At 45.0% G+C, this 14682-nt stretch overlaps 1 protein-coding gene across 5 annotated transcripts in view; it reads right to left on the reverse strand.

Moving 5' to 3' along the window:
* Positions 1-9199, reverse strand: part of SEPT6 (septin 6) — a 31418-nt gene extending 22219 nt beyond the window's left edge. For 2 of the 5 annotated variants that reach the window (XM_025209910.1, XM_006028484.3), the window contains exons 1-2: positions 9130-9197; positions 7392-7506 (exon numbers count right to left, since the gene is read on the reverse strand). In XM_025209910.1, coding sequence (XP_025065695.1) covers positions 7392-7506; positions 9130-9150 — 136 coding nt within the window. In that variant the 5' untranslated portion in view covers positions 9151-9197. Of the gene's footprint in view, positions 1-7391; positions 7507-9129 lie in introns of all 5 variants that reach the window. The other 3 variants (XM_006028483.3, XM_006028486.3, XM_006028482.3) reach the window with 3 other exon arrangements.
* Positions 9200-14682: the final 5483 nt, after the last annotated feature.

The following is a 14682-nucleotide window of genomic DNA, read 5'->3' on the forward strand; positions in this document are numbered from 1 at the left end:
GCAAAAGGGTGCGAATGGTGCCAACTGCTCCTTGCAAGGAGAGAGGAGTCCAGATGGAACAGATGGGCTGGTAAAAAGGACAAGAGGGAGAGTTGTCTGGGCTGGTTCCAGCTGACAGCACTGGAATCCTCCCCAGAAAGCCAAGAGGATGAATGGAGATTAAGGGAGGAGGGACACTACGAGCGAGCGTCACTGTGCAAAAGGCACCACTATGCTCCACTCTAACAAGGTGCATCTGCACTGGGAAAGGTGCTGCCCCATGTCAAGCTGTCTGGTACCTGCAGCCATGTTTTCCACTTATACAGTGCTGTAGCTGTGGGCTACTCCATAAGGTGGAGTTGGAAATGTGCTCAGGAAAAGGAGGCAGTGGTGAGCTGCTATTGTTATGATTTGCTGCATCAGTAACAGAGCCGGATTAATGCATAGGCCAACAAGGCGCATGCCTAGGGCCCTAAGCGAAGAAGGGGTCCATTTGTGCCTATTTTACATATTATAATTATTGAGTGAAAAAAGTAATGTAAATATACAGTATTAAGTAAGGGCCCATGCCTTTGTTTGCCTAGGGCCCACTAAAGGGTTAATCCAGCCCTAATCAGGAAGCTAAGCCAGCCCCAAGGGCATCCAAAAGCAAAAGCCTTGCAACTCCGAACACATTGCACGCAGCACTTTGCAGCAGTCGCTAGCAGGGCTCACAAGCTTTACCCCTGGTCTAAAATGCACTGCAAATGCAGAGGCAGCCTAGCTGCTTTGGCAACCTTCCAAACTGAGGCCAGTTGAGAAGAGGATAGAGGAGGAACAGGTTCACTCTGCATGTACACAGTGCCCTTCACAGGATGCTTCCAAAAAGGTTGTCTCAAGCTATAGTCCTGAGATGCCTACACAACCTCACATTTGTGATTTTTTTCCTGTATTTCTGCTTTAACAGGTGGTTTCCTGCAGTTAAGTAGCTTCTTCATGACCCTGCAGCACACAACACCCCAGCAGTCCGTGCCTGCAACACTCGACTAGGGGTCAGTGAAAACCACATGGCTTTGTTTTTTGGGGGGTTTTTTGTTTTCCTGGGTTGTTTTTTTGGGGGGATTTTTTTTTGTTTTTGTTTTTTTTTTGGTTTTTTTTTTTTACAGACTTGGGCTTGTTGTTGGAATGTATAAATCTCTGCTCCTGGGACCAGCATGGATCTCAATGGAGTTGCAATGCCTCTCTTTATTCTAAGAGACCCATCTTATCCTCCAATTACCTCTCATCAGCTGGCCACTTGGCCTGGAGCCTGGCCCTCCAAGCAGACCCCCAAACAGCAACAGACGATGAGCAAGGATGAAGAAAAAAGGTTACTGAGTGAACAAAAAATAGTCAGCTGAGACCTCAGTGCAAACCTACAGTCCATGGAACCACGGCACACCCCAGAGTGTGGAGAGGTACATGCTGGGAGCAGCTAGTTTGGTTTGGGAAGGAAGGGTCTAGCAACTAATTAAACACCTAAAAAGGAAGCCCCAGGAGGGCATGTTTGCAGGAGGCTGCTACGTTGTGTTGCTGGGCTTGGCTTGCAGCACAGAGGGCTCCAGCAAGGCCATCTTCTACTGCACTGTAACCCTTTCTGAGGCCACGTGCTACCTTACGGGCCCACGGGTTCTGCCCTTGATGCCTGTGTGGGTGTATAGTCACTAGTTCCTCCAAAGTCTTCTCTCTCATCCTGTTTTTGTTTGCTCAGAGATATGCCAGCCTCTCAGCAGACAAGGTCCCAGTGCGTGTGAGCTGTGGTGTGGCAGGTACTGAAGAGAAAGGGAGGAAGCATCAGAAAACCCAAGTCTTCATTCCCATTCCAACAGTGATAAACTGTGCTTTCTGCACGATTTCAGAAAGATGTTCCCATCTTCTCTTCCCATGTGGTGGTCCACTTCAAGAAAGATCTTCCCCAACTCACTTTCCCTTCATCTAGGATCTCCAACCCAAGCTGCTGGGTAACTATGGAGTTGGTAGATGGGCCTTACTCTATATGTGTTCACACCTGCTTTCCTTTCACTGGACGATGCACATTTCCAGGAGACAGAGGATCACGTTCCAAAAGGCAGTGGCCAAATCCAAAAAGATGCCCTGCATCCTAGACAAGCACCTGGCTGGGGTTACTTGACCCCAGCGCTCTTTCCTGCCCAGAGCAGGGGTCGGACTCAATCATCTAATAGGTCTCTTCTGACCCTAGAAATCTATGAAAACTATGCCCAGCCCCGTTGTTTGCCAGGCCGACACACCAGCTGGGGAAGGAGTATAAAATCTCTGCTGTACTGGAGACCCGGGTAGGCTGCACTGCATCAGATTCTCTTTCAAAGCCACCTGTGGATCAGTACAAAGTACCTGGCAAAAAAAATTAACTGTTGCAGTAACTGAACAAAGGGTTAACGATGCTGAAGGAATAATTAAAAATAGACGAGACGGCTTTGCAGTTCCTCTCTGTTCTGGAATGTCTCTGCAGCCCAATTTTGGAAAAAATTACTGCATAAAACTTAAATGTAGCAACGCACCGAGATGTTAGCTACAGCTGAGATGCACAGTACACCTTCCCACTGTGACAATCTCCCCACATTCAAAGCGTTTGATCCTGATTTTTAATTCACATGGCATTGCCATCTGAGTGCAGGGAGATTTGGGACAAGCAGGGCCAGGCTCAGACAGCAAGCAAAGCAAGCAGCAGGCAGCTTGGGGACAGAAATAGAGCTGTGGGATTTGATATTTCAGGGAAATAAAGCCCTCACAGCACTAAGTCTGGTGCAGATGCAATCTTGACCACACTAAGGATGGGGTTAAAATTTTGAGCAGATGATGAGCCTCTGAGCTGGACCCAACACAGTCACAGACAATCGGCCTGGGGAAAGGTAGTTTGAAGCCCCCTGTAGTTTTAACACAGCACATGATGCTTCCTGGTACAGCTGCCCTCCCCATTAAACTGACAGGCTGCAGGCACATCCTCAACTACTGCTTCATGAGGATTTGGTCTTTCCAGGTGAAGCTCCTGCTCATGCTACAAGTAGTGCCTTGAGCACTCTGTGGAAAGTGTCCACTGCAGCCCTCTTTTGGGGTTAAAAAAAAACCAACAAAAAAAACAACTGTCTAGAGGCTCCCAGGAGGGGCATGCATTGGGAGCATTACCAAGATCCGGTCCTGGCTTCAAGGAACTTCTGCTGGGGGTCCTCCTCCAAGACTTGGCTCTTTCCTTTGCCAGAGCAGATGAATACCTGTCTGGCCTGTGTTCCTCCGGACAGAGCTGGACATGCAGCAGTCCAAAGGCAGCAATTGAGTCCAGGCGCTCGGCATGAGGCTGTGCTGGAGACTCAGCTGCTCTCATGAGCCTGGGTGCAGGACCTTGCAACTAGCTGGATCACAGAGTGGCACTCTTGGCTGCACCACCATGAGGAGCGAGAGGATGGCCAGAGGCTGTAGTTTAGAAAGCAAATAAATCACTTCAAGATGGAGCTAATTTCTGTTCCAAAGAGGATTCGTTACTGGGACCTGAGACAACAAATGGTTCCATCTGAAAAAAACCCCCTCCGTGTGTAGACACTAGGCACTTTAATATGAACAAATTAAAGCTAATCCAATTTAACATCCCCATCCAGACATACCCTGCAGCCATTCTGCATGATGAGGCTGTCTCTTAGAGCAAGGAGGGGAGGATGGGGGAGGAAGGGGATGATAGGAATGGTGTCCATCATCTGCCAGGCATAGGGAGATCTCTCACAACTCTCTGGCTGTAGGATGTTTCTTGTGCTTCCCAATGGAAAGAGGAGGAACAAAGCACTATTTTAAAACCAGTACTTTGTAGCCTGAGGGAGCCAAACAGCCCTTCACTCCATGTACTGAATGGGGCAAGTAGTTCCTGTTCCAAGGAGATGAAACAATAACAGGGGAGAAAATAAGCAGGGGATTTTCAGAGGACCTTGCCAAATGAATGGCCTTCCTACTAGTTCAGCTGCTTCTTGTTATAATCAGCAGTGCAAATTCTCCCAAGACCTAAATACACAATCAACCCACCACTCTCTCTGGAAACTGTGCACATGTATGGGAGGGCAGAATTTGTCCCTGCACTGAGAAAGCTGCACGCACTCTTCCATCTCCTCTTTGTAACTACTCTCCTATAGTCCAAGCAACCTGCCTCTTGTGAGACCCGCCTGATCAGCACCATCAATTTAGGAGTTATTACATTTTAACAATGGCCCCTTCAAATAACAGCTCAAAAATGTTACTCCTCTTCTGTTACTATGTACTGCAGCCACCCACAGCCATCTCAGTCTCAGGGCCACAGCTAGGCTGCTGACAAGAGAGATCACCCCAAAATCTCTGAACTGCGTTTTGTGGTACAATTTTAATAAAATCATGGCTCCAAATGAACCAGAGAAGGAGTCATATTCAGCCCTGATACCCCCTGGCACAGTTGTCAGGGGTACTCAGCCACTAATACCAGGCTTCACGCTGGAGCAAAGTTTTACTTCTTAGAATAAAACTAATCAGATAACAAAGGATGGTTTCCCATTAAGAAGCTGTGCTACTCCAAGTTTTATGAGTCTGCTGCTTCCTGTCTGCTGGAGCTGGTTCTCTTTTCCTTGAGCGATTAGGTCATAAATTATGAGATCAACGACTGTTTTTGGATACTGGCAGTTTCTCATTGCAGTAAATGCAAAGAGAGCAGACACTCCTGTTTAAAACAATTTTCCAAAGAGGTAGGGAGGAAGAACCACTTGCATCCAGTGGAACACCAGTTTAAACACAACCATAATCTGCCTAAGCTGAAATGCTACTGAGAGCTACCGACCAAGTTCACTCTCCATCTCCATCTCCTTCTCACTAAACAATGTTGACAGCACAAAGGGATCTGTCTGGGGCACTAAAATATTAACCCAACTGGTGCACTGAGCTGGAAGGCAAGTAGCACTTTCGCATTACAGCTCTGGGAGGAAAGTGATTGTCCAGCCCACCTTACGATTTCTAGTGTTTGCTTGGTTATATTTTTGCTCCCTATTTTTCATTTAAGCCCAAAAAATTACAAGTGAGAGATGGATTTCGACATGAAGCAGCTAAAAAGGGCCTTAATTTGAACTTTTTGCTGAAAGTCACTTTTAAAGTGTTCGCTGATAACATGTAATCGCATTAAGGGGTCCATTAAAAGCTAATAGAGCAGATGTTCTTATATCCAGTGTGGTATTGACTACCCAGCTCTACATGACCTCCATCTTCCAAACAATGTTACTTATGATTGAAAAGGAAAGTGTTTCAAAGTTGTTCTGTGGCATTTAACAGCCTTCCTATGGACATCTGTCAGCTAGTACAGTAACAGTTTCCTGTTAAAGAATTACTCCTCATTGAATACTTTGTGAAGAAAGGGTGTGAGGGGAAGGAAATGGGTCTGGGCCTATTTTTCAACATCAAGATACAAAAGCAGTTAGAGTAACTCTCTCCCAGTTTATGTTTCTTCATTAAAACTTCATGTGGTCGCTAGTTTGGCTTCCCTGGAAGACTCTGCCTTGAGGAGAGCGGGTAGGACCAGGGTGTCATTGTGCTAGTGAAACCCTAGGAACCAAGAGGGGGAAGTTGTTTCCCCCCTCAGATGTTTAAGAGTTCAGTTTTTGTTAAACAAAAGACCTGCATCCTTCACCCAAGGCCCCCAGTCTTTGGGGGCCATTTGCAAGAGGGGGTTTTGCCAAGTAAGTTTTTTTTATTTGTTTTGCTTTGTTTTTACAAAGTTTCACTTGAAGCTAAGATAGTAAAGTGGCTCTTGTATGAGCATTTATAAAAGCAACGTTAAGACCTGCAACATTTATTGCAATAGTATATCTTGGTGAATCCTTGATATTCTTAATTTATAAAATCTGATTAACATCTTCATTTTTTTCTGCATGTAAAAACTCGGAAGTATTTAACTGTTCCCCTACTATCAAGGAGGATATGCATAACCAAGGCCCCCCCTCTATGCATTACAAGTATCATACAATTTACTGGTTAATTGCACAATTACCTTGAAACCAGCTACACATGCAAAGTAACTATCACCACAAAAAGCTCCACCCAGCTGTAAAGTTAGACCTCAAAAACATGTACTAACTTTATAGCTTGTTATCAAGCTTTAATTTGCACATGTAGCAGCGTCTCCAGACACAGATCTTGTTGGAACACACAGCCCCTTGACAAGAGTATAAGCAACACAATAGGAAACACACACACACATCTATCAGTCTGTATACGCACACAGGACTTCAACTTCATAGGGGCACATCATGTTTACGCAGAAAGGAATTACCTAACAACCCAGCCGTACATTGACCTCTACTCAGTAGCAAGTTGTCATCTCACAGGAATTCCATTGTAAGGGAAAATGTTCTCCTCCGGTCCGTTCAGCAGAGCTCAGCTCTCAGCGCTGAGCTCTTCCTGTCTTATGAATGTCTCATGAACACATCATCACAGAGGAAACAAGTGTCACACACTGCATTAAACACCTTGCGCTTTCAAGGATACAAACAGGGAGGGCCGACTGTCAGGCTAGCCACACTGTTAGAATTTGAAAGCAGAATTTTGCTCTTATTAAACCTTAGAGGTCTCCTTCCCATTGCACCTGCCACTGTCTTGAAACCAGCCCCCTGCACCTGCAGTCTATCTGGAACAGTAGCAGCCAGGTGACACTGCACATCTTGCACCTTGGGTGACTGGGCATAGATCAGTTAGAAGCACGGTGGACTTTTTCCACTGATCCATAGAAGATGCTTATTCATATTGAGGAATAAGCATGGAACTTTTTATAACTGTCAGGTTGTGCTGAGGAAAGGCTCTTTAGGCCTGTAATCCCAGAGAAGACCATGTGGGATTCCTTTGGATGTTACAGCAATGGAAAAAACCAATGAAGAGCAGTGTGATAGCAGTTTGGATTATAGTGTGTGGACCCACCCACTGGTCTAGACAATAATTTAGCTAAAAATGTATATAAAAAGAAGTGTGTGCGTGTGTGTGCATGCATGTGCGTGCATGCTTAAAAAATGGAAAATGTGTTCACTTCTTTGAGAAGAGCCGTGCTCCAGGATTTGACTAAACAAAGCTGAAGAATGAGTTAGCCGACTAAAAACACTGTATTAAAAATGAAAATTGCAATAGTCTGAGATATTAGACATGTGATTTCCACAGTTCATTGCCCTTTAGTTTTTGATATTGCATTTCCCCATAGCTTTGACAGCAAATTCCCCAGCATGTCAGTTCTGTCTCGTTCAGGTACTGCAAGTGGGTCAGATGATGGGGAGAGGTGGAATTGTCTGCCAAATAAATCAAAGCTACCTTGTTAACCCAATTACCTGGAAGCAACATCCAGTTGCAGAGAAGCCCTGTTTGGCAAAAGAATTTCCCAAAATGGAAATACTCACCCACACACAGGATGTTGAAACAGAAGCCATGGTTAACCGACTTATTAACCAGCTGGTCAGGCAAACTGTCAAATCCAACATGCCCGGAAAGGGGAACGGTACGACATCCTTCACCCTAGAATGGTTGAAACACGTTTATTACTCCTTCCCAGTACACCACATGCATCCATTTGACAGTTTTCAGACCTCCCAGACAGAGTGTGTTAGTTCTCCCTCCCAGATCTGTGTGTATATTGTAAATCTACCTCCTGTCAGCATACTTCCTGAACTGCTTAATCAATGGCTCCAGACAATGCAAACAAAATACTCAATTTGTCTTGCATTGCAGGCTGTTTTGTCAGAAATATTAGAGAACTATGTTTAAAACAGATACAAGTGTGCGTGTACAGTTTATGTATCATTAGTAAAGCTCTGACATGTGCATTTATTGAAAGAATACTTAGACACTCAATTCTTGACCTTTAATGGAAACAAAAGATGCCTTGCCCTGGAAAACAAAGCAGCTGGTTAACTGTGGCTCCTCTTGTGTTTAATTTGTAATAAAAGATTGCTGGAAAAATTAGTAACTTAAAATTTTACTCTTGCCCAATAGGGAGACAAAAGTGACAACAAAAACACAACATAGCTGTGAAACACAAGTACTGCAGAATGGCGGAAGACAATGACACTTAAAAGAAGAGCAGCTGAACATGGCAACATCTTAGTAAACGCATAGGATTTTACTCAGATCCAAACAATGGTCATTAGCAACAGAAACAAATCCAAATTCACTAAAAGACTCAGCAAAGAATAAATCCTTCTTAAAAGGTCTAACCGCCCCCCCCCATCTGCAACTGTTGTGAGGATTTTGTGGCTGCTGTCCAAGCTACGGCTATGTTTTACATAACTATTAGCTGTAGATGAATGGCATACAGTACCCTCCTGCATATTTCTGCACAAGAGGTGACAGGAAATACTGTGACTTGAAAAAGATTTCTAAGCAGTTGTCATCTCAGAACATGAACACAGTGTTGAGTGGGGTGCACAAGGGCCTGTATCTCAGCTTGGGATCTGTGAAGAAGGACAATCCAAGTCCTACAAAGTCTCTTACACATATAAAACTCTTAGCAGCAGGGCTTTAATAACACACAGCCCCATGTGCAGCTGCAAAGGGGAAAAACACAAAGGAAACCTTCAAGTCTCTCCAGTCTCCACTGGGCCTAGCTGGTGACAGGTGTGGAGGGGTGGCACAACCTTCCAGCCATTCCTGGCTCAAGCAGCACTACTGCAGTGTGAATGATTGTCACCAGTGATTAAAGCATCAGCAAAGCAGAGGAAATTCTGGGCTCAGCGTAGGGATGGCCAGAGATACCTAGTCCCTCTTTTAAATGAATGGCCTGCTCCTCCCTGCTAGCCTTTCAGAAGTCTTCATTTGGCCACAGCACCAAGTTCAAAGCAATTTCAAATAAAAGCAGGAAATCTGCACAACAAATAACTGAACTGTGCAAAGATTCCTAATCAGAGCCTAGTTCATCCCAAATTACATTTTTGCATTAATCTCATATGCATGCATGAGAGATAGCAAGAGCATTTTTTTTCCCTATGGAGACATTTCTCTCTCCAGTTTAAAGCACATCATTAGCTAGGCATTTCAACCTCTAATGCAGAAAATTCTCTTCCAGATTTTTTAATGCAGCATACATTTATTAGAAGAAATGCAGTAAATACGTAGCCAATGTCTGTTACATTTGCCTTTTACCTTCACATATTCTGAGTCCATTTTAAAATACCATGAATATATTTCTCTTCCACAGAAAGAACAGGGAAGATGCCATCATGAAAAATACCTAGAATAGACAACACCACAAGTATTATTGGCTGGTTGTAGGGAGAAGGAGGTGGGGTTGGTGTGTTTTAATGGGATGATCCAAATACACTCCAGCCATTAGCAAAATTTACAGCCCTGTTCTGTGTAAATATGTTTCCCTTGAGCCATATTTTGTGTATTCGTCTGCTTCTTCCTGCCAAGATGTTCACCAAATATGGTATTTTGTGAATTCCTAAGCACCTTGCCTCCAAATCACATGCTACTGGGAGGAATGCCTTCTAGTCACCCAAGGGATGACTGGCCTATTTCTAAGGCCTTCTGAGGATGCAGCAGTACCTTCTAATACTGTGAAAAAAAGAACAAGGGTAGCAATTAGATGGTTTTATACCACAGATGGATCAGAAGGCTCCAATTCCTGCGCCTTTTGCAAGTATGAGTAAAAACCCTCCAAGCCAAAAGCAACAAATACAGAGTCTCTGATGAGTGGACACCATTACCTCACTACCCCAGTAAAAGTATACCGCTCCCTGATCAATACAACAAACGCCAAGGAGAAGGAACAGCAAGCAGAATTCCTCCTAGAGAGGGTGAAATGGAATAAACGTTTAATACCAAGCCTGAAAACTGCAGGGCTGGAACATTACTTCAAGCCCTAAAAATCCAACCTGATTTGCTCCAGGAAATGTGGGTGGAAGCGTAGGCTCTCACTAAGAACAAGCCTCCCCTCCTCACGCCACATTCCTAAATATAAGTGTGATCCAGATGGAACAAAATGAGTGTTAGATGTTGAGCCATAAGCAGCAAGGCAATGTGCCTTTCACCATGAAGAACTTCACCTACCACTCGCTTCCTGCAGCCTTTTTTCAAATGTCACCTGTGGTTTTAAAACACTGTTCAAACCGCACTGCGCATCCGTTACAGACAGAGCAGAAAACAGTGTGCATATTACCCTTTTTTTTTTTTTTTTTTTTTAATCGGAGTAACTTAGCCTCCATAGTAAACAAAAAAAAAATCTACAAATAGCATGCAAATTACTTAAGTGTATCAAGTATATGCTGCTGCACTGTTAGGAGAGATCTCAGCCCTTCCTATGGAGGATGTGAAAGAAAAAAAAAGCAGTGCAACAGATTAGAAAAATAATGGCCCCAGCTTCAGCTGTTTGAGGAACATCAGAAAGTCATCAACAACCTGAACACAGCTGGGGAGGAGGAAACCGATGGCCCTGCTCAGACACACACACATACTTTCCAGGCCCCAGGTCACCAAATGGTGGTTCAGTGCTCAGAATATGGATGCACACAATGGTTCCCTCATAAACGACATAGTAGCGAGGGCAACTCATGCATTGCCCCAGCTCTTCCTTTAAGATGCTTGTCACTTCGTTCAGAACGGAAGGAAATTACTTTAAGCCCAGGCAGTACTTTCAGCTGCAAAAGGCTATTATTCAAAACCTGTCTGCCCTGGATTATGCTGAAGAGGAATTGTAAGATCAGGTCCAGCATGCAAAACGTGGGATATGCATTTGCTACTGTTCCTCAAAAGACTTGTGCAGAAATGTGCCGGGGTCGAGTCATTTTCTGAGTCTTTCTTCCTTTCGTAGCTGTATCCAAGAAGGGTCTAACTTGAAAGTAAGTGTACATGCACAAGTCCCAAAGAGATGGGCTCATAAACAGATTCAGTCTTTCAGTTCAACTGCAATATCCTCTGGAGAAAATCTCTTAATGGCCAAGAATGCTTTTGCATCTCGTATATTAAAGCTGATGCCTTCCTGTAATGAAAGAAAACCTGGTAGACTGCATATCTGGGAAGTCAACCAGGGTTGTTGGCACTGTGCCAAAATACCAGATTGCCTCTTTTCCGTGTATGTGGAGTGGCCCCTTGGATAGGAAGTGCTGTCTGTTCTCTCAAGACAGTAAAGTGCCTTTGCCATAAATCAGATTTAGATGAATAAAAAGAGCAATGTGATGCCTCAGAGTTTTCCCCATGTGGTCCCGTTTCATAGTTTCTCTTCTGTGTAACAATTTGCTACCATATCAGATTACTGCTGTCCAGCTAAAAGAATTGCCAAGTGGGAAGATTTTGAATTTTATTTTCTGTCTTTGGAGTCTCTACAAGCTAATTCTTTGACTTTTTTTCCATGCTACAATTCCCACTGCTGTCTGTTCTAAGTCTTTTGCAGAGTAAGAAGGCAGAAGTGTTAGAAGGACTTTGAAAACACGAATACGTTGAATCTCCTACAAGCTGGCTCAGCTAAATGCAGATGATGGTAAGTTATATTATGTTTAAAAGTATTACAGGTTCAATATTAGCATAGTTAAACTTGTGAGATGTGTACTCCAAGTATTTTAATTTCTTCAGAGACCAACAGGATGGGAAATTAATTAAGAAAGTCTTGCTGAAATTGCACCTCTACTTTGGCCTTAGTTGCAGGGAAACCCAGTAAAATAGCTTGTGAGAAAGGATGTTTCAGTGGGATGGAGCAAGACATCATTTGGGAAGTGAGAAATTGTATTCATCATGAACACCAATGCCCTGAATTATGGAGGATGTTATTGGTGGCTACTGCAAGTCATTTCATGGCTAGAGCAAAGAGAAGTGAGAGCGGACGGCCTCCAGATGACAACTGCTCTGACACAAGAATGCTGATCATGCAATACAGGACAGCTTAATGGAGTAGTACACTGAGGTCCACACTTCAACACATGTGTTACAAAAAGACAGTGTGAGAAAACCCTGTAAAATGCCTCCTCTCCATTTAATGTTAAAAGGATATTAGTGATTGTTGAGATGAATGATGTTGATGTATTAATACATCCACAACATTAACATTAATTTCAGATTCCGAACCATTAACAGAATCTCTAATAACTTTCAAAGGGCAGATGGGCTTCTCTGCTATTTTTGGATGTGTTTACTTAATGGAAATGCACCAAGCTGCATTCATAGAAATTTGGACTAAATCAACATTCTTGTCTTCTAAGACAGCAGGTAGGACTCCCAGCTCAAGGTCAAGGCTCAAGTTAAACACACCCTGCTTCTCAATACACAGCTGCTTTAGGAGTCAGATGTCAAACTGAAGAAGGGAGGTGGAATCAAGAGTTCAGGCTTTAGCAAATAAAAAGGTTTTCATCTTTAAACCGGAAAAGCACTACAGCAAATTCCCTTCCTGCAAGCAAAGCTGTATTATGGCCTTTCTGCAAGCAAAGCTGTATTATAGTATCCACTTCATATAGGCTGTTTCGCTCTGATCAGAAGACAGATTACAGCAACACTTTTACTGACTCCTCTTCCCTTGTACAAATGTGTTCCTCTCACGTTATGCCAGAAGTCTCTTGTGGGCAGTGTAAATACCTACGTTTCAGATGCCTGCATTTCTTTTGTGGAATGCAAGGGCTTCATGTTCTTTCTTTCCCTGTGGTTAATAAGTCAGTAGCTTGAAAAAAGAAAGAAAGAGAGAAAGAACGAACTCTCAATTAAGCACTGATGAAAAGGGGGGACAAATTGACTGCTCTCTATTTTATTTCTCATCCATTCAATATGCAAGAACAGGCAAGTGCATCTGAAATCACAAACTCTGACAGCCCCATGGCTTACACATTTTAATGCCCTTGTCAAAGCATCAGGCTATTAGGTTTGCCCAAGAAAAGTTTCCTTAGCTTATACTCTAGAAATTGAGAAATCCCTGTGTAAATTTAGACTCTGATCCTACCAACTAATCCATCAGTTTAAGCCCCTACACCGGGTTTGAAGCACGGCCTAGCTGGACATTAGGGTTCTGCCCCTGAGGATCAGCATCCAAACTGAGGACCTAATGCTCATGAAAGATGTCAAATTCACCACACCCTGGAGGAGGCCAAAGAAGCTCCTAGATGCTGCCAAGCCAGCCCTCTCCCATGAGGCAGGAGAAGCACTTAGCAGTTATTTTTGTGCTGTGCTTGTGTCCCCTGGGAACAAGGTCCCCCACTAGACTCACGCCATACAGGGCACTCCACCACTGCTACATGGTAATAACTTGCCACTGCTGCTGGCCTGGGCTGGAATCAAAGTGGTGATGTGGGGCTATCTGGTTATCCCTCACCACAAGAAAGCCCTGGAGCCTTCCTGCCCCCACTTCTCGGATATGGGCAGGGATACGAGCCCTCTGCTTCCCTCCCCATCTGCTGTCAGGAATACAGTAAAGCACAGCCTCAAGCCAGTGCCTTAGACAACGTGACTCGACCAACAACCCCGTCAGGATAGAGACATTCGCTGTTTGTGGCATGCCAATTTCTCGTCCATCTAAAAATCACACATCCTCTAAATCACTAGCTAGTGAGAGAGTGGCCAGAGCATATCAGCTTCCATTGACTTATGATGAATAGTCTGGTACATCTCTTATGAGATTGCAATGCTGAATTTACTTCAGAAAGCACGGAGGCAAAAGAAGCTACTCAACGCAGAGACCTTGGCAAAGAGCAAGCCAGTCCAAGAGGAAACTGTGTCACAAACCGGCTAGGCAGAAGCAGCATTGATCAGCTTAAATGAGATTTTTTGTCATGGAAAAATCTACTGCTTAAAGACGAAGCTACAAACGCTCATCTCAAATGTTATTTCAGTCTCGGCATATGGATGCGAAGGCTGGAAACCCACCCCAGGCACCGACAGCTCTCTGAATGCCTTGACAAGCCAACGCATCAGGAAGGCACTGACTACAAAACAAAATTAAATGCATAACAAATGCAAAGATTCGGAAGCAGCTCAATCCCTCCTCTCCAGAGTTATCTGGAAAACGACAGCCCGCATCCCAGATGCTCCCAGGAATGACAGCCAGTGGCAGGTGGGCCCTTCGACAGCTGCACGAGGAAGGAGCCCCTCCGCAAAACGCTCCTGAGAGCGGCAACACACACAGGCTCCGACACCACCCAGGTCTGTGCCTACGGCACATCCAGAGCTCTGGCGTGCAAAAGATAGTCCCTATTAATAACCACGAGTAGGTAAATAAGCCGAAGAAGAGCAACGCTGAGAAATGGTGTCGGTTTTTGGCCAAAGGTGGTAAACCGGCCGCCTTTCCTGTCGGCGTGAAAACCGAGCCCACGCACGAGCGTGTGCCCCAGAGCAGGGGGTCAACCCTCGTGAAAACCGAACCCATGAATGAGCGCGCGCGTGTGCCCCAGAGCAGGGGTCACTCCCGCTCCCGGCATTTCATGCTGCCCTTCCAGGCAAACCCTCCTCCTGAGGAGGAGCTGGGCACAGGGGGAGGCAGCCCCCCGGGGGCGCCAGCTCTGCCTTTTCGCTCCCTTTTTCACTACAGGAAAATACTACTGCGGGTTTTTTTCCCGCCACAGCCCCCTGTTCCCACCCGGGCACGCGGCTGGTTGCCTGCAGGACACGAGGGCACATCCCGGGCCCGGGCCCCGCCGCTTCCCGCCCGCGGGAGACTGCACAAGGCGGCGCGGGGTCCGGCCCCGGCGCTGGAGCGGGCCCCGAGCCCGGGCAATGGGCCCG

The sequence above is a fragment of the Alligator sinensis genome, unplaced genomic scaffold, assembly GCF_000455745.1.
Source record: "Alligator sinensis unplaced genomic scaffold, ASM45574v1 scaffold157_1, whole genome shotgun sequence".
Classification (NCBI taxonomy): Eukaryota; Metazoa; Chordata; order Crocodylia; family Alligatoridae; genus Alligator; species Alligator sinensis.